The following is a 25,985-nucleotide window of genomic DNA, read 5'->3' as shown; positions in this document are numbered from 1 at the left end:
CAAGGAAAACTATGAATTAAAAATCATATATTTATACATGTATACAAGTTACCTCCACATCACGGGTCAGTGAACGTACCTGTGCACATTATCTTGTCCAGAAGGGACTACTCCCACATTGGCTACATTTACTACCTTCTGAAGGATCACGGAGGAAGCAAAATTCTGCGGGGCAGCAATAATCGTGGTGGAAGTTTCATTCATTCCAGAGAGCATGCCTGTAAAAGCAGAAGGAGGCTCTCTTTTACTGATTTCTTTTTGAAAACTACATTAAACAATTTTAAATTCATAGTCAAAATCTAAAAACTTTCTAAAGCAGAAGAAATACCACTTCAGAATGTAATTTACAAGATAATTTATCATAAAATTAAAATGAACTGCAACTGATTAAATTAAAAAAAATACTAGTGGTGTTGAAAAATGTATAAAAATGCAATTGAACATCACTCTTAATAACCTGATTTTAAATACTATGATTGATAGAAACACAGAATCACAAAGATAAAATTTTAATTTCAGTCCCTTTAAAATATACTCGATTAATTTGGGCTCCATAAACTGTTAAGTTTTTACTGTTTAAGAGCTCTCCCCCTCCTTTTCATTCGAAGATCTTTCTTGCCGAATGCTGCCTGGGAACAAACCAAAGTGTTTCTGGAATAACTAGCAGCATTCCATGATGAATGCTCTCAGTATGATGGATCAAAGTGATCTCAACAGTAACTGGAAGTCACTGAACAGCTGTGTGGTTTTAAAAAATGGACAAGTATCTAAGCTACACTGAGCGGTAACAGTATTTGCCTAGTTAATGGAACTATGGTTGCTGACAAAGATAATCAAAATTTCTGAAGCAAAAACATCTGAAAACAAAGGGAACAATGTAAATTGGAAAAATTTAAACCCCAGAGACATTTCAAATAATACTTAATAAAGATCACAAACAAAGCAAAATCATGAACAAAAAACATATAAAATTAACACAAGGCAGGCTGTTAACGTCAGAATCTTATGTACAAATGTTCAAAGGACAAATTCAATAACCCGTGAAATACTTGGAACAAATACTGAAATTAAGTACCCAGTTTAAAAAAAAACAAAAGCTATAAATGTTAAATGCCATCTATCTGATTCTGTGATGTTAAGTCACTGACATCCAAAAGTATCTACTAAAAATGATGATCCTTCGAGACATCTGATATGTGTACAATAGTTGACAAAATTTATAAAAAGGTAAAAGCTGATTTTGTAGCCTCAAAAGGCCCTCCACCTTTAATTTTTGCTATTTAATTTTGCTATTTATTGCTAATGTAACAGAAATTAAAAAAAAATCCCTATGATTAGTAGTATGAAGACACTAAAGCCTTACACTGTAAAAAGACTTATTTAGCTTTAACAAAGAACAGTTTTTACTAACCACTTTCAAACTCAGGGACACTATGTTCTGTCTTAGACTGTTTAACTTTAATATTAGGCAAAAGCTTTAAAAACCACACAAGCAGTCAAACACTGCTTTTAAGGAAAGCACAGTGGCTGCTGACATAACACTGCTGAGAGATGTGTGTACTCATTTAGGATTTAAACCTTCTCCATTAAGCTCTATTGAAGAGCAACTGCTGAATAAATGAATGCAACTATGTTTATGTTAAAAGCCTGTTTCCCGCAGCATGTAATTAAAGGAAATGTTGTACAAAGCCAGTACTTTTGTCAAGCTCCTGTAAATGGAAAGATGGATAGCACTCAGAGAAGTGAATGCATTGCTTCATATTTAACCTTAACACTCTTGTCATTAATGGTTTGTCTAACTTGGTCTGTAAGAGACAAGGTACTGCTCCATTGAAGTAAAATTAAAAAAATCAACTAAACCATGCTTTTCAGAACAGAAGATTCATTATCGTCAGCTAATGTATTGGCATAAAGCAAAGTAACATCCTATCAAGTAAGGCACACATTCAATCTGCCTTCCCACCCCCCTTTATTTTTAACTCATGCTGTTTTATTGTTATAGGCAATTTGTACCACTCAGCATGACAGTGTAAACTGAATCAAGATTAATTTACATGCAAAAGAACACTTAGGAGAGCAGCATGGTAAGCAAATGTATTGTCTCGATTGCTGAGGTGGAAAAAGAACCTGGAAAGAAAAAAAGGTGCTCTAATTAAGGGGCATCAAATATGATTGCTTGTGGTGGTTAAGGGCCAGAAAATAGTAAATGTCTGACCATTTAAAGAATTAGCATCTTGCTAGCTAGGAACCCATAAGATGGAGGCATAAATCATAATAAAATTAAGTAACCATTCTAGGTTTCTTAAACCAGAGATTTTTTCCTAAATGAAAATATATCAGGTATTCTTAAATTAACGAAAAAGAAAAATATGCCAAGATATCATTAAAAGTTTCTTCTACAAAAACATTCTTTAACCACTATACAGCCTGCTCATACCTAATGGTAATCGGAAGAATGTTTTAAAATTCTCAGACTGCAGAATATGCTGCCTCATTAAAATTTACCTCATTTTGGTGAGGCAGTGGACAGCACTTAGGTTAATCAGCTGTAACGGACTGCTGAAATGTAAATAAAATAAGAGAAGATCTAAAAAATTTTCTGAATGTTTTAGACTTCCAATTTAATTCTTAAGAAGAAAGCAAATAAGAAGAGGAAATTTGGAATAAGCACTGTCCTTGGGTCTCGTACAATTAAAACTGCTTCAACAAACGAAATTACATTTTCAAAAATAAAACATCTCACTTTATAGTACTAAAATCATCCCACAGCTAGATCATGAACTAACTTTGCAAGGATCAAAATTCGTAATAATGAAACAAACACGCCTTCTGGTTAAGGCTCATAATATGAATACTCTGGATAACTTCAAAAGACAGACTAAACCAATCTTTTGTTTAGCACTTTGACCACCAACCTTATAAAAACGCATGCCTGGTCATGGAACTCTAAATGCAACAACTGAGGAAGGCGACACATCATGCTACATACTAGAAGCAAAACATTTTCGCTTTAAAAAACATTAATCTAATATGTACAACCTGACAGAAGTATTCTTAATTAACATTATACACATTTTTCAAATATGCACATCTGCAGTATAAAAATAGAATCATATTCCTCATGTTTTTAGTTTATAATTTCTTCAGTTAAATTCTAGTTAATACAGTTAATACATTTCTTGAGTCTTGAAATCTATGCCTTGTGAAATGAGATATTAAGTGCATAAATTCATTTCATTTAAAGTAGAAAAACCAGTTAAAGCTAGCATGTAATGACACACACAGACATTTCTTAAATTTACCAGCACTGATAAAATCTGAGGAAACTGATTTTTATTCTGATTTAGAATTTCCAGTTAATGAGTCATTTCTAGGTATCTTCTGCAAAATAAGCTAAGCTCTTCCTAGAGTGATGTAAGAAACAAATACACGTGTGAAGTTGAGAATTGAGACCTCTATTACCAAAGCAGCTGAAATCCAGAACTGAAACGATGCTACTGAAAAGACTCCTTAAACCTGCGGTAAATTTGCCAGCATCAAGTCTCATATCAAAGAACGAATTCAGGAAGACAGAAAGAATGATACAGAAATGCCGAGAGACTTGCAAGGATTTACAAATACTTCATATAAACAAATTTTCAAATAGCTTTATTCAGAGTAGCCTTTCTGCTCTATTAAACATAGCAAACAGCTGCCAGATTTATTCAGACAAATAATCAACAACCATAGAAGTAAAATGGCAGAAGAAAAAGGAATTTTGGCAACAACTCCACGGAGGACCACAGCTGTTCTCCAAGCACACCTCTCTCACGCGATTACGGTTCTGTATGGCTAGTCAGGGAAGAAATCCCTCAGTCACAACAGAGTGTAAAAAAACTTGATCAAGTATCAAGTACATATTCTAAACCAAAGCTGAGGAAGAGAAAAGGTATACAATAACCTACTGCTTTAGATAAACTTTAGCTGCACTTTTCGAAAAAGGACTATCCCCTTCACAATAAACGTGTCAAGGCTTACTCAGCTCCTGTGTGCCACTCACCTGGGTTTGCTGAGCAGATGTAAAGCAGAGAGGCAGGCTTTAGCCAGCAAAGGGTAAGAATAGCAAATGTAAGAATCAATTCAATTTGGCAATGGAAAAATAAAATCACAGATATGACTTTCTTCTACAGCAATAACCAACTTCCAAGAAAAGTAAATGCAAAGATGGATTTAGTCACTCTTTATCACTTAAAAGTAAGGCAGAAGAATAAAAGATTACCATTAATTTACAGTCTTATCTGAGAGTTTCTTTGTGAGATTCTTCTACAACAGGTCTTCTGGACACTGAACTGCAAAGGTTCACGGTAAAACAAACCAACCTCTGGCACTATAATGATGCAATGCCAGGAAGCAAGCCCTTCTCCTTAGATATAGGTATTTGTGTGGGCCTAGTACTTCATGAAAGCTTGACAGGTATGAATTAATGACCTCAAGATAAAGGGAATCTTTGATAACTCCTTCCAAAGAAAAACATAGCCCAGATTCATATAAACTTAAAAAAGTTGCTGACTATACTATTTAAATATGTCCTGGCTTTACAAATGCTATTCTTAATTAAATACATAGAATGAGGCAGTTGTTTTCCCTTATTTATATACAAAGAAAATTATTTTTAATAGAAAGTATGCTTAACTCTGGGTCAAGTCCAAGATATTAACACTTTCATTCTGCTGAAAATATTTTCTTTTTTGTTGCTTATTTTAATTTGCTTCAGCTCTGATACAGCCTTACAGCGTAACATTTCTTTAATACAGAATAAGGTCAAAAGAAAATAGAGGTATTTTAATATTTTAATGCTACAATTAGGACTTTATTTTGAAGGACAGGGCACTCTAACAGGGAAAAATATTATTAGCAGAACACAAAAAATCAGTCCTATAGTAGGAAATACATACACATAACATGTACTGTGATGGGACTTTGCTAAGTCCTAAATTCCTGACACTAATACAAAACACATAAATACATCATTAGATTGATAAGCCAAAATTCCCAGGACTGAAAAGTTAATTAAGAATCAATTTATTATTTAAAAGACATAGTAATCAATTTTTAAGTATGCCAGGGATGCAGACAAACATATACCTTTAAGGCTACTTTATAAACACAAAGCATTAGCAAACCTTGGAAGACTGCACACTGACATCTGTTAATAGCTGTGTGCATATGGTAATTTAGTTTAGAGCTCAGCCAGAGGAATGAGCTCACTTACCTGGGATGCCAATTTCTAGTAAATGGTAATGATCTCTCACCTTGCTCCTTCTTGAAATCTTTCTCTGACATGGCCACAGGTAAAAGCAGTTCTCCAATAGGAGGCTGAATGTTAACACTGAAGCAATCATCCTTGGTACTAAAGAAAAAACACATTAAAGCTGACTAAATGCTTAACAAACAGACATTCTTCTTAACACTATGCAGTTAAACAGGTACAATTAAAGCATATAAAGATGTTTGTGTTAAATATCACAGCTAAAAAGGCTTGAAATATTTCTCATCACTATTTGCAAAGAAATACATCTGTTATCTCAACTGGAAAGCCTATTATTTGCAGTTATGATAAATATGCCATTTGACATAGAACTTTTAAAAACAGGTAAGGAGCAGAAACACCTAATGCAACTTACCAGATATCTATGCAACTTATCTGGTAGATAAGTGAAGTGAAGGCTTCCCTGGTGGCTCAGAGGTTAAAGTGTCTGCCTGGAATGTGGGAGACCCAGGTTTGATCCCTGGGTTGGGAAGATCCTCTGGAGAAGGAAATGGCAGCCCACTCCAGTATTCTTGCCTGGAGAATTCCCTGGACGGAGGAGCCCGGTGGGCTACAGTCCATGGGGTCGCGAAGAGTTGGACACGACTGAGCGACTTCACTTTCACTTTCTTTTCAAGTGAAGTGAAGTGAAGTGAGTGAAGTGAAGTGAAGTGAAGTCACTCAGTCATGTTCGACTCTCTGCGATCCCATGGACTGTAGCCTACTGGGCTCCTCCGTCCATGGGATTCTCCAGGCAAGAATACTGGAGTGGATTGCCATTTCCTTCTCCAGGGGAACTTCCTGACCCAGGGATCGAACCCGCGTCTCCCACAGTGTAGGCAGATGCTTTACCGTCTGAGCTACAAGGGAAACTCCAGAGGAACATTTAATGCAGCTTATCTGGTAGAGAACATCTTGTCTTCAACTTTGCAGTAAAAGTGTACAAAATGGAGTGCTTTAGTCTTAGTTTAAGATATCTTTTAAAAGCTATCAATTTTTAAATAAAGAATAAAATGGAGTGACCATACCGTGTTAAGATGTGTGCTAACAAAATAATATCAAGTGTTAATAAGTGTTTATGCACTATAAAAAGAAAACCTGTACAATAATATTAATCACAGTTTTATTATTAACAGCCCCAAATGGAAAACAACCCAAGTGCCCACGGATAATAGAATGGATAAATGAACTGTGACACAGTCAGTGAGATATTACATAACAATTAAAAAAAACAAACCTACTGTTACACAGAAAAGATGATTCCACAGACCTAACCTTGAGTGAAAGAAGCTAGAAACAAATATACATATTATATGATACCAAAACTAACTCATGGATAGAGAACACAGAACTGCAGTCACTTCTCTAGAAAAGGTGGTATCTATGGGGAAGAATGGGAGACCTTTCTGGAGGGCTCTAGATGTTCAAAACTTTGATTTGGTGGTACACATAAAAATTCATCAAGCTGAACACTGAAGTTCTGTGTTATAGATGAAGTTATTCTTCAACAAAAACAATGTCATATATAAAGAGGAGAAAAGCAAAGAGTAAATAAAAATATTTCTATGCAAGCAAAAAAAAACCCCAAAACCCACCAAAAGCAAGGTTAAGAGAAACACTTTCTTGAAGGGTGGAGTAGGGGTAAATATTAAAATATCAGGAAAGAGAAGAAAATCCACTTCGATTTTATGCTATTATTATATACTATAATCTTCTAAGCTGCCATTTTCTTTAACGGAACAAGGTAAGGACTAGACTAAAAAAAAAAAAAAACAATGATTCTGAATTATTCACACATGGATTGCCCAAGGCAAATCAATAAACTCAATTTATTTATTAATTCAATAAACATTTACTGAATATAAACTTGATCTCATGTACTCTCTGAGTGTCTGGGGATTTAAAGACAAGTAAAACTGGCCCTTCAAGTTCACAAGTTTAGTGACAGAGAAAGAGTTCAATTATGTTCATAACAGAAAGATAAGTACAATGTTAGAGATATGTGGAAAGTATCACAGTCCAAAAAGAGGGGCTGATTAATTCTGCAGGAGTGAGGTAGACGTACGTTTACTTCCAAAAGGAGGGAGAGGGACATTCTATGGATTCTAGGTCTATATTTTGGGAATGGTGAGCAGAGGGTGTGTGAAGAGACTGGCTGGGGACACTCTGCAGAGAACAGCACACACAGCTGTGGGCCCAGTTCCCCATGGCAGCTGTCCTGGGACCTTGCGCAGATCACGTCTCCTGTCACTATCTGAAGTGTCCTCATCTGTATGACAAAGCATATGATTACTTTACTCTCATAACTCAGGCCAGTGTGCTTCAAAGTATTCTGGGGGAAAAAAAAAGGAAACTACCGGAGCCTTCTGACATAGGAAAATAAACAAACAATCGCATATGTATGTTATAGACTGTGCAGGCCCTGTATGAAGGTGGTGTACAAGAGAAACCCAAGCCAGGGAGATCAGGAGATGAATCAACAGTCCAAGCAGGGGTTTTCAGCACTGACTGTGCGTGTAGCCTTAGTGCATCCTGACAGTGATCCTAAGAGGTACCTTCTGTTACCCCTAATTCACCAAGAGAAGCTAAACAATATGCCCAAGGTCACACAACTAGTATGAAGGTCTGAACACTGCAGCACTGAGATGTGAACCGAGGTCTATCCTATTCCAAAGTCAGCTATATAATGTTTGCTGCCATATATATACACATTTTATATGTTTTATAAAATATATATATTTTATTTGACTATACAAGGCTGCGTCCCTGGGAGGAAATGCGGAAGACAGGGGTGTTTTAGAGTTAAAAGGGACAGATGCAGTGATGGACGGGAGGAAGAGACCTTGAGCCATTTAACGTGAATGACTGGAAGGATGACTTTCTTCAATGAAGAGGAGTTTGGAGGATTAAACAAAATGGTTTGGATTAAATCATGCTATATTTTGAGTACCCCTGTGTCACTCAGGAAGAGATATTTAACAGATAACTAGAAATACAAATCATGAATCAGAAAACAGGTCAGGGCAGTACACATGAGTTTAGAAGCAACCAGAATGTACAGGGAAGGACTGAAGCCTTTTAAGTAGATAAGATCGCATAGGAAAAGAGGATATGCCAAGAAAAAGGATAAAGTGGACACCTGCGTGTAAATAAAAACAGAAGTGGTACAACTTGCAGAAGAGAACTGGAAAAAGAGTGGTTGGGGAGAAGAGGTGTGAGTCAAAAACTGCAGGGAGGAATAAAAAGGATGTGTAACAGCTGACTTAGCAATGCAGTTCAAACGAGGAAGAATGCAGGATGCAATGAGCTGAAGTTCAGTGCAGAGACTGGCAGTGAAAGACGGGGGACAGGGAGCAGCAGAGGCTTCCTGAGGATGCAGAGGCCAAAGAAAAACGCTTAAAGCAGCTCCAAAGTAATCAGAGGTTGGTGCAAAACAGACAGAGAGAGGTGTTAGCCGAGGTAAACAGGATTGGGATCAAGAGCATAAGAACTAGGCGAATGGAGCAGGCCTGGAAGGGAGGGAGATATTTCCTCCAAAAACAGCACAGATGGAGTCCTTAAGATAGAAGTGTTGAGAGTAGGATGCTCGAAGGGTAAGAGCAGGCTGAGGTACTGGAAGGGCTAAGCCACATTAAGAGAAATACTCAGAGGCTGATAGAGTAGTAAATGGATAGGTATATACATTATGAACTAATTTAGTGTTAAATATAAGCTCCCAGCTTCAAATAACTAGATAAATCAGTGTGCTCCAAAGTGGGAAAGGACACGGCACTCCTCTGAGGCAGAAAATCCACTGAGAAAAAAAAAAACTATCAATTAATTTTTTTTCTCATCCCATCTGAAGTTCTATTTTTGCTTGTACATAATACTTCAGTATATACATAATATGTTTGCATAGTGAGACACACACACAGTACATCTCGGGAGTGTGTGGTATAAATATTTTACTAAGATGTATACAATTTTAAGAGTTATGGCCACTGGGTTAAATTACACATACTACACTATCTTCACTTGTGATTTCTTTTAAATTACAGATGAAGTGACTTCTTTCCAACACTCCTGAAAAGGACCCCTAGACCCCTTGGTTAAGCAGCTGTGGGGCACCGATGCCCAGGGAGAAGGGGGCAAGAGCACAGAAAGAAGGGGCAGTAGAGCTGCCTGTTAAGGCATGTATGGACATCAAGGTGGCTAAGAAGCAGGCTTCAGGCTAGGGGGCGGTAACGGTGATTCTGAAATGCCCCCACAAGCAACAACCAATGAATTAGAGATGAATATACATGATTCAGCTTGACTGGATATGTTTCACTTCTGTTACTTTTTGGTAATGCATGTTTTATTATATATTTATTATCTATGTTACGTTTTATTTGTATATTATATACTTTATTCTTATATTTATTTCATTATATATTTTATTCATTATTCTGTGATTGGTAAAATGATTACCATGTATTCACATATGAAAAACTAAGGCTGTAAGTTCATCCACAATGGGTCTTGTGGAGCAAATAATGTAATGAAGTTGGAACACGGCTGCGGCAGACACTTACTAATACTTTTCTTCTTCTTCTTTCCTGAAATCATCCTGAGTCTCTTCAGGGAGACAACGTGCCCCTGAACATCGTCTCTCTCAGCCTCTTGTATTAATGACAGCTGGACTGATCCAGTGACCCAGTTATGACCAATGAAGCCTGGACAGAAGGCTGCTGGGGACTCCTGGGAAAGGTCTGCTTTTCCAGCACACACGGGCTCCTCCCTCCCGGTCACTTCATTCCTTTGCTGGGGGGAGGGGGCTAGAATGCAGATGGAAACCTGGAATTACAGAAGCCATCTTGTGAACCCTAGGATGACTGGCACTTGCTAAAGAAATTAGCTCATGGAACAAAAAGTTGGGAAGACCTTCTATTGGAAGACATGCGGAGAAGCTGTGGAGAGTCTAGCTGCTCTCAACTGCTGACCGGGAGAGTAATAAACAAAACCCTGTGTGGTGAAGTCACTACAGACAGGTTTCTGTTACACACAAATAAATGCAAAATCTAATTAATATAACTAGTACATAAAATACTTTATAAGCCAGTCTTAGCTTCTAAGCAAGATGTGGCTTAGTAGGCAGTAAGAAGGAATGTTTCCTCTTTATTTTGGGGGAAAATTTACTTTTGTTTATATTAGTGATTTAGGATGTCCTCCAGAGTTTTCTGTGATCCTCCTTTTAAATATTTTGTCTTTTTAAAAAAATTGCTCTCTTCTCTCTCCTTACAGTTCTTTTCTTTTGCCGTCCCACCTTTTTCTTCTCATCTCCTTTGGTTGAACATGGGGCTAAACACAGATATCTTGACATAGATAGGGGAATGGTGAACATGAGAAATGGCAGGTGTCAATTTAATAGAATTAACAGATTACCAGATTGGCACGGTACTAATATGAGGCAGCTCTAAGCAGCCTAATTACAAGGGATCAGCTGATGTAACAGTTTAATGTAAGACAAGATTCTACCTGTTCTACAAAGAACTGGAATGCATATACTTAAGACTACATACAATCTCATTTCACAGATTCCTAGGATCAAAACTGTGAGACTCAAGTTTCCTCATCTATTAAGTAAGAAAAATGGCACTTAACCTTGTAAGCTAGCTTCGACAACTAAAGGAGTTATCACAACTCAGTTTAGTGCTTAATGCAGAGTAGATGCCCAAAACCTACATACCTAATAGGGATGTAATCCTAATTTGTTTAAGCATTCCCCCAGCAATTCTCATTTGCAAATTTTCTCTAATATAAACAAAGCTTACTTAACACTCTTAGATCTATTTCTTCATCACAGGTTACCATACTTCCCCACGCCTGACACCCTAAAAATGAAATCACTAAATTGAAGAGTTTAGTTTATGAATATTTAATAAATGATAAATACTGCCAAACTGACCTAAAAAAAAGTGGTACCAACTTGAAATCCCACAATCAGTAAATAAGAATATATATTTTTCTGTACCTTCCTTGTCAGGCATTAAAATTACTTCAGAATTTTGCAAGTTTTTTTTATTTGAATGAATTTTAAAAAATTTCCCTATTACTAATGCTGTATATATTATTGTTATTAGCTCTCTGCATTTCATTTTCTGTAAATGAACTATTCTCAAACTTTCTCCACCTTCATATTAGATTTTTTTATATTGAAATTTGCGAGAGTTCTTTATATATTCTGGTAACTAAACTTTCGTTTGCTAAAAATGCTGTAATACTTGCTCACTATCTCTCACCTGTTATAACATCAATATTTGTTTCTTTTGTAGAGAAGCTTAAAAGTTTTAATGGTCAAACCTGTCACTTTTTCTCTGTATCTTTCTGGATACTGTGTCTTGCTTGAATTTTGCTCACCTCCCCCCCTCCACAAAGAGGATAAGATTATTTTATATTATTTCTAAACTCTTTTTATAGTTTCTATGATTAAATAATAAATCCATCTGGAATTTACTTTGAAGTAATCTGTGGGAAGAAAGTATCTTTATTTTTTTCCAGAAAACGGTCCATATACAATTGACATGAACTCTCACCCTACTAATATGAAATGTCACCTTCATGATATATGAGATCTCTAAATTCTGTTTTGTTTCACTAACTCTTGTGCCAATAGCCAATTACACTGAATAAAAATATTCTTGTGATCTTAAATATTTTGAAGTTATTATTGAAAAAGGCTTTTTTCATTAATTTTTTGTTTTGACTTTTCTTGGACATCCTTTCATCAAGGTGAATTTTAGAAATCTGTCAAAGTCCTTAAAAAGGTTTACTGGAACTGAGCTCAGAATCACAGTGAATTTGAAGATCAACAAGTTGGAGAGTCCTATCTCCCATTTAGGAACACAGAAGATTTATTACTTTTATTTATATCATCTTTTTATGGCCTTCAGGAAAGTTTCAGGTTTTCAAAAAATTCCCACATAGGTATCATGTATTTCTTGTTAATTATTCCTTTTGTTGTCTTATAAACAGAATAATTTTACTCATAATGTTTTAAAATTGGTCATTCCTACTATATGGAAATGCTAATGATTTTCACATAATGATTCATACCATTGTCCTAAACTCATTGATTCTAAGACTTTGTGGATTGGTAATTACATGTTGGATAGAAATGATAATCTTGTATCTTTCCAGATTTATACCTCTAACTATTTTTACTTGTCTTTTTTATTGGCTAGAACTTCCATAAAAATCTGAAAGTGCTGAAAGAGGGTAAAACTTTGTTTTTCTGACTTAAAAGAGAAAGCTTCTGATATTTCATGTGGTGATAGGTAACTTGTATGTCTGATAATAAACACACACAAATAAACATTTTATTTTTTTATTCTCAATTTTTCTGTGGCACCCTCTTTTAGGCGGGGTTTTTATAAATAGTATATGCTTAATTGTGTTTTTACAAGCCCAATATATTTCCACTTGGAAATCAACTTATGGACCTGAATTCTGATAACTAGTATGTGTGGCCCCTTTCAGTCATCTTATTTTGTTTTGTATTTACCATGCTTTTTTTCTTTTCTGGCTCTGTTAAACTGGTCAAGTTTTAAGCATTCCTTTTCTTCTTTCCTTTCGTCATTTGGATGTTATAAGCATCATATTTCTGTTAATTTAGAGGTTAGCTTGGAGAAGGCAATGGCACCCCACTCCAGTACTCTTGCCTGAAAAATCCCATTAGGAGCCTGGTAGGCTGCAGTCCATGGGGTCGCAAAGAGTTGGACATGACTGAGCGACTTCCCTTTCACTTTTCACTTTCATGCATTGGAGAAGGAAATGGCAACCCACTCCAGAGTTCTTGCCTGGAGAGTCCCAGGGACGGGGGAGCCTGGTGGGCTGCTGTTTATGGGGTCACACAGAGTCAGACACGACTGAAGTGACTTAGCAGCAGAGGTTAGCTTTAACATTTTAAACCATATTTAAACTTCTTTTTGCCATCAGTCAATTCTCTTGTGAAGCATGACAAGAACACCATCATTCCTCCTCATACTTGTTTATATTGAAATTTTTTTTGCCTTTTTTTTGTTTGGTTGTTTTTTTTTTTTTTTTTAGATTTTTTTGTTCCAGATCATTCGTTTATCTTTTACATTAGGTATGAACAATTATTTTTACATATCGATGGATTTTACAGGTAGAATTCTTTCTCTAATTTTTTATTCTATTTTTCTCTGTCACAGATTAAATTTTTTTTTTTTTTTTACTAACTGTATCTTTGAGTAATCCTTTCAAGAAAAGGTCATTGGGGGGTAAACTGATGGAATCTTTGCTTTTCTCAAACACGTCCATTTGGCTTCCTCAAAATTTTCAAGGTTATGTCCTTTGCCTTCTGGTCACCAGAACTGATGACACTATTGAGGAGGAATCTGATTCCATTCACATTCTTGTTCATTTTTAGGTAAGCTGCTTTTCTTCTCTCTGGAAGATACGAAAGTGGTTTTCTCCTTATCAAAGATTCTACAAGAATGTGGCCTTTCTGCTAGCTGTTCACATCCATCCTGTTTGGCCTTCGACGGGCCCTTTCACTCTGCAGGCTTTTCATTTCATTTGCTTGGGAACACTTTCTCCTTTCACTCTGCAGGCGTGTGCGTTTCATTTGCTTGGGAACACTTTCTCCTCTAGTTTCTGCATCTCTTTTCTCCTTGTCTCTCTTCTTTCCTTCCAGACCTATCAGATGAATTGCTTCTTTTAACTTTTCTTTCATATTTTCCATCCCTGTCTGTCTGTCTTCTGTTCTACTTGATTTCACTTACTGAGACCCTCTTATAGAATACTAAATCAGACTTCAGCTGCATCCAGTCTATCATCCACCTACTGGATTCCTTTTGGAATTATGTCTTTAAATCCCTAAGAATAACTTTAAATTGTCTAATTACTTTTTCTCAAAGTAAGCAATAAATTCTTGCTTTATAGATGAAATGTCCTCTGGAATCAGATAGTAGTTATAATTTTTGAAGATATCTTGTCTCTTTCTCAGACTGTCTGCTCCCTTCATGACTGGTTCATCTCTGTAAGTCATTTTGAGCCTTCCCTTTCAAATTGATGCCTTTCTTGTAAAGTCTGGTCATCCTAAGGTGTCTGTCTGTATTTATAATGAAGGACTAGCTTTGATTAATGAACACAGCAAGTTCTACGTGTTAGCTATAAGATTTTAGACAAGTTGTCTTCCTATGCCTTAGTTTATTCATCTCTAAAATGGGATACTACTACTAGTCACTTCATAGGAATGTTCTGAGAATTAAGTAAATTAACACACACAATGCCAAGTGTTTAGACTAGTGTGCAGCATGCAGCACTACTCCATACATGTTAGTGAGTGTTATTTCTATGATCTCCTCCACCCTGCTGGGCTGGCTGGAGTTTTCTTAAGTGGGTGAGACATGACTGGTTACCTGGTCGTGAAGCTGGGAGGCAGGTAGGCTCTCTACCAACAGATGCAAGCTTGGCTTTATCCTAGTGTAGATGACTTGAGAAGATCCTCCTCTTGGGTAGAACTGCATTTCATCTCATCTTTGACCATCCTGCTTCCTTCCTATAAACTCAACCCCTGCTGCTCTCGTAGGCCCCCACATTCTTACCAGAAGTCCTTCCCAGGCAAGTAGCTGTTCACTTTCTTCACAGGGGAATTCTTAGGTCTGATTAAATGTGTACGCTGCCTGCTGCTAGGGGAAGGGTTGGGGAACTAGGGTTTGGAAGTAGTTCTCTAATCCCCTAACACTGTCTCACCCTCACTTTTCTTTTCACTTGTTCACTTTCTGTTTGAGATTCTGCCAGCTTTGTTCTTACCATTATAGTAGTTTTCTCCCATAAGTGCTCTGCTCCGTGGTTTTTATTTTCTCTGTTATTGTATATCTGCTCCCATTTGCTTTCTAACTGCCAATAATTCTTCACAATTTCTGGTCAGCTAATAGCACTCTTTCTCTTTTTAGTGCTCATTTTCTATTAAAGAATGTATTTTCTGACTATTTAATGATTTGGGGCAAAAAGAGGGGTGGATGTTAGTGCTCAGCCCTCTAACGTGAGCCAAGTCATATAAGTTTCCATACTAGTTAATACATTAATATCCGCTGGTAACAAGGGTGAGACCTGTTTATGCACTGCATCTACTTTTAGAAAGACACATTTATGTATATTATACACATTTAATCAAGGACTTAATTTGATGACCATTTAAAATGCAAAGCCAAAGAAGAGACATTAATACTTACCAAGTATCCATATAACTATGCAGTTATATATAATAGCTTTATCTGTCTATATATGCATCATATAACTATAACAATACAGAGAGTTAATCTAGAAGCTAAAGCAGGATCATTTCACTTTTGTTCCTTTTCTATAAATAAACAGAAGTGTACCCAAAGGGCTCATAATCCATGTTCTCAGTATTTCTGAAGGCTTCCTATCAAATACGCTCTTATTACCCACAGTTTTATACATTGATTTGGATTACATATTTTGAAGAAAAAATTCAATATCAGCCATTCGTGCTTTCCCCTCCCTTTTTATTGAACTACCAACACTAATACAGCACATCACTAAGCAAAAAGTGCTATTTACTATGCAAAAGGCACAGTCAGTGATTGGCATCTAAGACCAATTGATCTACCCATTACCATTATCTCCCTACCTCCACTAGCACTACTATGAAGCTATTGATTTAAACACTGTCGATCGGTTTCCATTTTCTGATTTTGGGCAGGCCAATTAAGAAAGTGAGTAATTGTGATTACATTGCTTCAGGATCAATTACATTTGATGTAAGACAAAGTGTTCTTTTGGAATACACACAAAAATAATTTTTGATATAGTGTGGTTATGTACTTAATACAAATCTACAATAAATAACTAATTCATACCTTCACAATAGAAAAACATATTAATGCAGATGCTTATAATAGCTAAGGCTATTTTCTGTCTAAAATAAATTAATCATTTTCCTAAAATTAGTTAAAGAGAATCTGAGAAAAAATTTTTCATATATACTTTCCAATGGAAGATAGAAATCAAACATTATCTAAATATTTTTCCCTAAAGATACTTAGTTAATTGTCAAAGACAAGATGTAAATCTTATCTAATGAACTAAACAGAAAATCTTTGTAGTGAAAAAATATTTTTAAAAGCCCTTCACTGCACAGATGTATGGCAAAAACCACTACAATACTGTAATTAGCCTTCAATTAAAATAAATAATTTTTTTTAAAAAGGTTTTTAATATAAACTGAAGAGAAAAAAGAATTTTTTTAGTTCTTAATTTTGCCCTAACAGTGCATAAGCTTTGTCATTGGGTTCACATTGTCGAAATCATTAAAATGAATATACCTCTGGTGTTGGAGGCAAATCTATTTAGAGTGATGTTACTCATAGTCTTGTGCTCAGTAATATTGATCTGTGTTGTTTGTCTAATAGAAAAATAATAAACAATTACTAGGCAATGTTGGGAAAAGTAATCAGTTTTTATATATCACTAATATAGCAGACCTCCCAAAACATAAAGGTGATGATCTGCATAAAATCAATGTGTTATGCTACATTGGTTATATTCATCATTGCAGGTTCTCAGCAATAAATGGTATAATATTAGGCCTGACTTACTAGTATTGAAAAGGTATATGAAAAAGAAAGATTCATTATACTTAACCTATAAACTTATTTAAAAGTGTCTGTGTATTTCCTAATCTGGAGGTTTTTATCATAACAAATTCTGTTAGAAGCTACCTAAAATTTAGATAAATAAAATGTCTCAATTCTTCTCAGAATAAGAACAAAGGACTTCAATCAAAATAACAAATTATATCTCAAATCAGAAAAATATAAAAGAAATGAGTTCAAAGATAATTCTTAAAGACACACAAATACAGCTAGTTTGCTAATAGTTTCTGGATTTCATCAGAAGTGTATAAAACATTATATAAAACAATAACAATGAAAAATCTCAATCCTAGAAAAGCTCTTTTAAATAGTATTCACCTATGAAACCTTTGCCAACTGATAAATGTTCTCTTTTGAATTTCATCAAAAGCAGTTTGTAAATTAAAGTGAAAAGGGAAAAATGTATGGGTTTTTGGTACTGACAGAATCAGTAATCCTCCACTTTAGGGGCTTAGGTACCATATAAAATGTTTCAAAAGGTATCTTCCCTGGGCTAGCCAACAATATTATGAAATTTAATTTCTCCTGAGTTCTCCTCACAAATTTTCTCATAAATTTTCCAAAAGCATAGAGATAAGCAAAAAATATATATATACATTTAGCAGGCTTCAGCAAACTGACTGTGTGGATCACTATAAACTGTGGAAAATTCTTAAAGAGATGGGAATACCAGACCACCTGATCTGCCTCTTGAGAAACCTGTATGCAGGTCAGGAAGCAAGTTAGAACTGGACATGGAACAACAGATTGGTTCCAAATAGGAAAAGGAGTACGTCAAGGCTGTATACTGTCACCCTGCTTATTTAACTTATATGCAGAGTACATCATGAGAATCGCTGGGTTGGATGAAGCACAAGCTGGAATCAAGATTGCCGGGAGAAATATAAATAACCTCAGATATGCAGACACCAGCCTTATGGCAGAAAGTGAAGAGGAACTAAAAAGCCTCTTGATGAAAGTGAAAGAGGAGAGTGAAAAAGTTGGCTTAAAGTTCAACATTCAGAAAATGAAGATCATGGCATTTGGTCCCATCACTTCATGGCAAATAGATGGGGAAACAGTGTCAGACTTTATTTTTTTGGGCTCCAAAATCACTGCAGATGGTGATTGCAGCCAGGAAATTAAAAGACGCTTACTCCTTGGAAGAAAAGTTATGACCAACCTAGATAGCACATTAAAAAGCAGAGACACTACTTTGCCAGCTAAGGTCCATCTAGTCAAGGCTATGGTTTTTCCAGTAGTCATATATGGATGTGAGAGTTGGACTGTGAAGAAAGCTGAGTGCCGAAGAATTGATGCTTTTGAACTGTGGTGTTGGAGAAGACTCTTGAGAGTCCCTTGGACTGCAAGGAGATCCAACCAGTCCATCCTAAAGGAGATCAGTCCTGGGTGTTCACTGGAAGGACTGATGCTGAAGCTGAAACTCCAGTACTTTGGCCACCTCATGCGAAGAGCTGACTCATTGGAAAAGACCCTGATGCTGGGAAGGACTGGGGCAGGAGGAGAAGGGGAAGACAGAGGATGAGATGGCTGGATGGCATCACTGACTCGATGGACATGAGTTTGGATAGGCGCTGGAAGTTGGGTGATGGATAGGGAGGCCTGGTGTGCTGCTTCATGGGGTCACAAAGAGTCGGACACGACTCAGCGACTGAACTGAACTGAACTGATGTTGAAGCTGAAACTCCCAATATTTTGGCCACTTGATGCAAAGAGCTGACTCATTTGAAAAGACCCTGATCCTGGGAAAGATTGAAGGCAGGAGGAGAAGGGGACAACAGAGGATGAGATGGTTGGCTGGCATCACCAACACAATGGACATGGGTTTGGGTGGACTCCAGGAGTTGGTGATGGACAGGGAGGCCTGGCGTACTGTGGTTCATGGGGCCGCAAAGAGTTAGACACAACTGAGCGACTGCACTGAACTGAACTGAATAAACTGAAGTTTAACTATGTATGGAAGAAAGAAAAGTGTTAGTCATTCAGTCGTGTCTGACTCTTTGCGACGCCATGGTCTGTGGCCCATCAGTGGACTATAGTTCAGGAATTCTCACACATCATTAGAGTGAAACTCAAAGTGCTAGTCACTCAGTCATGTCCAGCTCTTCGCCACCCCATGGACTGTAGCCCACCAGGCTCCTCGGTCCATGTACTTCTCCAAGCAAGAATACTGGAGTGGGTTGCTATTTCCTTCTTCAGGGGATCTTCCTGATCCAGGGATAGAATCCGGGCCTCCCACATTGCAGCCAGATTCTTTACTGTCTGAGCCATCAGAGAAGCTCTTAACCACATATAGCAGACTGTAATGGCTATCTGTGTAACAAATACTAAAAGTACATATATCACACGTAATATGTGCAACTATTTCACAGCAGTCTAAATACTGCCAAAGAAAAACACGATTGTGTAAATATTTTCTCTCACAGAAAAAGCTTCTGAAAGTCTTGATTTTGATCTGCTATTGTTTATAGTAACAAGAAACACAGAACGACTGAACTTACCACAACTGGAAACTGGCAGTCTGAGTGGAATCACAAAAGTCAATACCCACTGAAACAGTAATGGATCCCGCAGGCTCAAGAGATTCTAGGAAATAAGATAATTTAGACATGAAAACACAGAGGAAGTGAAAAAGAGGCAAACTAAACACTGAAAACATATGTAATATTTGTGGTTTGGTTAAAGTAGTCAAATTTAATGACAATTTGTAAGAATAATTTGAAACTAACGGTATTAAAGCAAATTATAAAGTAATTTCACCTCAAGGCTTTCTTTTTCACAACGTAATTCTGCACATAACTACAATGAACATATTACATCTATTTGTTTCAGAAATAGAGCTCATCCTGAGAAATTTCATGTTTTACAACTGTGTCTTGATAGGAACTGAAGGTGAGAAGGAAATAAATGTTTTCCTGTTTCGAACATCTGTATCAGACTCTGGGTGTTATAAGAGATTATGTACTTAAAACTATGGAATATTTACTCTAGATATGAAAAATACATTTTCAGCAATGTCCTAAATTTTCACAGGGGAAAAAGTCTAAAATTTAAAGCATGCAAATTAAAGCAAAGTTGGAAGAAGAAATTAACTTGTCCTCAGCTATTACTGAAGATAACTGGCATTATATGAACCAAAATAGTAAGTCTAATTGTATTATTTGAAGAATTACTCAAAGAAAATTTAGTAGCAGATTATGTTATCTTGAAAAAACAAATTATAAAATGACATTTTGTAGATGTGTAATTTCTGAACTTTCACCTATCAACTAATCAAGTGTGGGAAATAACTGCTTCAATATACAGTACTGGTTGATAATAATAAAACTCAAGATAAACAATAACACGATTTTACACTGCTTATGACTCCAGAGTCAAACAGTAATGCTATACATTAGAATAATAAGGGATCTTAAACATATACCTGTTTAGTATAAGTATTTGTATATATTCTATATTTAAATAGAAACCATTCACTTTTGATTTCTACTTTGTTAAAAGTCTCCAGTATAACTGTGGTTGTATTGTTAGTTGCATTATTGGATGTAACTATATTTTAGCAATCACACAATGGTCCAACAGACGGTGATTATCCTAGGGCTTGTGATAGGTATAATTTCCCATTTAATGCTAACCATTACAGAAATCATGGTACAGGTAGGACAAAATAATTCAATAAGCTTAAAATATTAAGAAGCATTTTTATATCTAAAGGCCTAATTGAAGATTAAGCACTATAAGGAAGTATTTGATGCTGACTTTTAAAATGTTACTGGTGTGCTGATTCTAGTTGGAATTTCATTTATTTGTAAACCTAACATTTACCAGGAGGGTATGTAAGTACCCCAGAAGCCTTGCTACTTAATCTTTGACAAACAGGCTTTACTAAGTAAATAACTACAATGACAGTATTCTTGCACTTCTCCTAAAGCCTACACCGCATCAGTTCTCAGCTGTCAGTCACACTGCTCAATGCTCTTCTTCACTGAACCCTTGATGCTTTCTTCTGTGCACAGATATACTAGGGTTTGGTCTTGTTTGCACCTGACACCACATTGGTAGCAAATGCTGTCATCTTCAGAAAACGATGGCACTCGGGACTAGATCTTTCTACATCATGTATCCTCATATCTCATTTGACCAAGTGACAGTTCTTAGGATGCCTTGATGATGTCACTGTCTGACACAGTTTCATAACATCCTCAGTCTTAAGATAATTAACTGTGAGCTGAGTGCCATACTGATTCTGGAGGCTAGTTCATGATCAATGGTATGTTTTATTATATGAAAGCTTCAACAGCAGAGGGGCTTCCCTGGTGGCTCAGATGGTAAAGCATGTGCCTGCAATGTGGGAGACCCAGTTCGATCCCTGGGTCGGGAAGATCCCCTGGAGAAGGAAATGGTAACCCACTCCAGTACTCTTACCTGGAAAATTCCACGGACTGAGGAGCCTGGTAGGCTACAGTCCATGTGGTCACAAACAGTTGGACATGACTGAGCAGACATGAATTCGGACACTTTCACTTTCAAGAGCAAAGTGATCAGCATAAAATTATTCATATAACAGATTTTTATAATATTTGAAGCCTACTATAATACATTGGAAAAGTTTATTCAGGCAGGGGTCTACAGTTGAATACTGGTTCTGAATCATCACAATAGACATGAGAGGGTTATGCAGAAATGGCTGAAAAACACTGGTTCTATTACACCACTATATTAATAATGAAAAATGAAATCATACAGGATGCTGTCTACTATGATGGGACAGTTGTATAGTAACTAGTGAAATGTTAGCTGAACTCAAACTTGTCAAGTGTTAACATAGAGTCACTGAATATAGTGCAGAGAGCCTAAGGCTACTCTTTTGGGGGGGGTGTGTGTGTGTTAAATTTCCTGTGTCCATGTACCTGATCTTCGAGGGAAAATGGCACTTTATTCCTAACACTCTTGCAAGGAATCCAGTTTCATGCTAAAGGCAGGGCACAATCCTGACAAAAAAGTTTTCTCATATTACAGAGAAAAAGAGAATAGACTGGTAACAAATAAGAAAGTCACTGACTCCTTAACATACGTATATGTGCTTATTAAAGAACACAAGTATCTTACTTCCTTCATTTCACAAAAATATGAAGATGCAGTATTTTTGTTGCATCCTTAGGATGTTTCTGGAGGACTACTCTGAGCTCTACTGTTATCTACTGCCTGGGAATCTATACTGCATGGGAAAGAACTCTGTATCTTGAGGGCATCCAGTAAATGCCAACAAAATGAATAAAACTCTATGGTCAGGAAATCTGCCTAAGAAAAGAAAGCCTATTACTAGTACTGAGGCAATGATATATATTCATATTTTATTTTGGTACGAAGGCCATACTCTGAAATTTATTCTATTTATTTCTTCTGTTCTACATAGGCCAACAAAAGGTCAACTCATCAACTCATTATGCCAGCTCAAAGAAATGTTAATACTGTTCTACTGTTTTAACCTTTGGATAACATTTTCAACCTTCAGACAATGCATATATCAGTTGCTTGATGCTTCTTAAAGTAACTTTTTAACTAGATAAAAAAAGCTGGATTGCAAGCAATAAAAAAGAACACAAATTAGGATACTCTTAATTCCTTGGCAATATGTTAACCACAAAATAAATAAGAATCAGCACACTGTATTCTTTAAATGGTGTCTTAATTACCAAATTATTTTTTAAAAAGGATATTAAGCAGGTTCTGAAATAAATTTACTTTAACTCTACTTCTCTCTACTTTGGCTGCTACCAAATTTCATCTAAATATTAGGAATTTTTTATATCTTTGTGGAAAAAATATAACACAAAGGATGATTTTTTTACTGAATGACTCATTAAAACGACAGAGGAGAGAATTCAACAATGTCAAAGAGCTCACTCAGGCAAAGATGGAAAGAGACAGAATAACTATATGATAGGAAATAATGAGTAAAGAAGGTACAGGTACCTGGTCAAAAGGCTTTGCTCACCTCAAGTATCATAAAATAGGAACTATGTGGACCTGATTATAACACTTCAAGGATTCAATGACAGAAACCTTATATCACTTTTAATTAAGATCTTTTCTGAAGCTTCTTTCAACTAAACTGTAGGACTGCCTCCACTCACACAAAACCAAAATAGAGTTGAACATTCTAACTACTGTACCATTTTAAAAATTCAAAGTAAGCCATACAACTGTTACACTTAATGCTAAGAAGGTGTAAATCTCCTGTAGCAGCTGGGGAGACAGTATGATGTAGCAGGCCCGGAGGCAGCCCGGAAGGCGCATGGTGCACAGCAGGGGCAGCCTACTCGGTGTCAGCTGGCTGTGCAGCAGGTGGGGATAAAGCACAGGCACCGCCATACTCTTGTGCTTTATCCATGAACAGCGAGATTTCTGGGTTTGTCCTTTAGTGTGAAAAGATGCTGATTTTTAAATGGTGGCAACAGATTAAAACACATGATGTGTGAAAATACCAGTGGGCGTTTCTGCCTTCAGAAACATACTGTGGGCTTTCTGCCTTCAGAAAGAGGAAGACAAACAGAATTGGTATACACCCTCTCAGTCTTTGCTCCCTTTATATTTCAATCTACAGAATGTGAAGGAAAATGGGGAAGAAAAGATGCAGGAGGTACTATAACCAAAAGGCAAAGTAAAACCATGCAGGGAAGGAAGCTGACCAGGAAAAGAGGTGGGGGCAGGTGATGCGGGTAGGAAAAATGCACAGCAATTTTGATTCTCCAGAACCATTCTTTCATCAGTACTGGTTATCACCACTGATGGTACTTGATTTGCTAGGGGCAAAGAAATGTATTTATCTTATACAATAAATTTGGTTTAAAAAGGAAAAACTAGTGTTGGGTTGGCCAAAAAGTTCATTCAGGTTCTACCATGCCATGGCAATGAAAAAACCCAAATTAACTTTTTGGCCAACCCAATATAAACCGAGTTTGGTAAAAATCAATAAAATAATATGTATTCTACTTTATTTTAAAAATAAACACGTTTAATTATCAAATATAGTTAAAGCAATACATGAGAATTAATATTTACCTATTGGATTAAAAACATGCATTTGCATGCCCATAGGAAGCTTTTTCCCCCCTATGTGGATATTTTCTATCTTCTGATCAGTGGTATTATTCAGTGTTATTTGCACAGAGACCATCTGATCACCAAAAATGCAAGGCTGTCTTGGAAAGAAGTAATGGGCAGCGAGTCCTTTCCCACTCATTCGATGAAGCAGCACATGAGTTTTCCCTGGTACGAAGACAGGAGTACTGACCTATCGCACATTGGAAAGAGAAAGAAAATAGTGGATTAGTGAAAATAATTACTAATTCTTAGAAAATATGTAAAAATTCATAACATTTAACTCCTATTTTCCCTAAAGTATTAAATAAATCACAATAAGACACAATAGTAGGGTATCGCATAGATAGATATGAAGTCAGAAATTATAAAAATTCTTCTGTACTCGCCACACATATATTAAAATATTTTGACAATCTACATCTAAAAAAGAAGAGAATAATTGCAGTGATAGAAATATATATACTTTTTACAGTTTATAAACTTTATTTTCTTCCTAGGTATATTTTGGACATTTTGCCAATTTTCTTTTTATTTTTAATAATTTGTCTTTTGATTTCCTTGGGCTTTCAAACTCTAAGATATAAGGCAGAACTTATATCTGCCAATAAGTTCATTATAGGCAGATTATAATATCTTTCATTATAGGTAGATACTTATACTTTCATTTCCAATCTTGACTCCTTTAACTTTTTTCATCTTGAATTTCTTTCACTATAAACTAAAGACTATAAGCTCCTTTTTAAGTGGTTCTTCCTTTGCTTTAATGATTAAAAGATTTTTCCTGCCTTAAGATCAGGTAACTATTCATTTACATTTTCTTCCAGAGCTCTTATGGTTCCAATTTTTTAATTTATGAGGAACTAATTTAGGTAGAGAGTCCCTGGACTACAAGCAGATCCAACCAGTCCATCCTAAAGGAGATCAGCCCTGGGTGTTCATTGGAAGGACTGATGATAAAGCTGAAACTCCAGTACTTTGGCCACCTCATGCAGAGTTGACTCATTGGAAAAGACTCTGATGCTGGGAGGGATTGGGGGCAGGAGGAGAAGGGGACGACAGGGAATGAGATGGCTGGATGGCATCACTGACTCGATGGACGTTAGTCTGAGTGAACTCCGGGAGTTGGTGATGGACAGGGAGGCCTGGCGTGCTGTGATCCATGGGGTGGCAAAGAGTCAGACATGATTGAGTGACTGAACTGAACTGAACTGAACTGAATTTAGGTATATTTACTCTATATTTAATCATTTTCCTCCAAATACTTAACATCTGTACATGATTCAATGGTTAGCTTTTCCTCAATGATCTGTAAATGCAAACATTCCAATTATTTAGTTGGAGACATTTTTGAACCTTGATAGAACTGCTAAATCAGTACCACACTGTTTCATTTCTTAAAGCCTCACAATATGATTCAGTTGTTTGACAAAACAGTTCAGTTCAGTTCAGTTGCTCAGTCGTGTCTGACTCTTTGTGACCCCATGAATCGCAGCACGCCAGGCCTCCCTGTCCATCACCAACTCCCAGAGTTCACTCAGACTCATGTCCATCGAGTCAGTCAGTGATGCCCTCTAGCCATCTCATCCTCTGTCGTCCCCTTCTCCTCCTGCCCCCAATCCCTCCCAGCATCAGAGTCTTTTCCAATGAGTCCACTCTTCGCATGAGGTGGCCAAAGTACTGGAGTTTCAGCTTTAGCATCATTCCTTCCAAAGAAATCCCAGGGCTGATCTCCTTCCAAATGGACTGGTTGGATCTCCTTGCAGTCCAAGGGACTCTCAAGAGTCTTCTCCAACACCACAGTTCAAACGCATCAATTCTTCGGCGCTCAGCTTTCTTCACAGTCCAACTCTCAAAGTGTCCCTTATTCCTCCACCCACCCCGCCCCCCTGCCAATATTTTCTTGGCTAATCACCTGTTTTTGTTTC

The 25,985-nt window shown here is 36.6% G+C and overlaps 1 protein-coding gene across 1 annotated transcript in view; it reads right to left on the bottom strand.

The window, feature by feature from the left end:
* Positions 1–25,985, bottom strand: part of AP3B1 (adaptor related protein complex 3 beta 1 subunit) — a 242,213-nt gene that overhangs the window by 13,980 nt on the left and 202,248 nt on the right. Inside the window, exons 23-26 of the mRNA XM_018053686.1 lie at positions 24,019–24,250; positions 19,455–19,539; positions 5,292–5,389; positions 80–218 (exon numbers count right to left, since the gene is read on the bottom strand). Coding sequence (XP_017909175.1) covers positions 80–218; positions 5,292–5,389; positions 19,455–19,539; positions 24,019–24,250 — 554 coding nt within the window. The remainder of the gene's footprint in view (positions 1–79; positions 219–5,291; positions 5,390–19,454; positions 19,540–24,018; positions 24,251–25,985) is intronic.

This window comes from Capra hircus, chromosome 10, assembly GCF_001704415.2.
Source record: "Capra hircus breed San Clemente chromosome 10, ASM170441v1, whole genome shotgun sequence".
In the NCBI taxonomy this organism is placed as follows: Eukaryota; Metazoa; Chordata; class Mammalia; order Artiodactyla; family Bovidae; genus Capra; species Capra hircus.
This window is presented reverse-complemented; position numbering and strand designations above follow the sequence as displayed.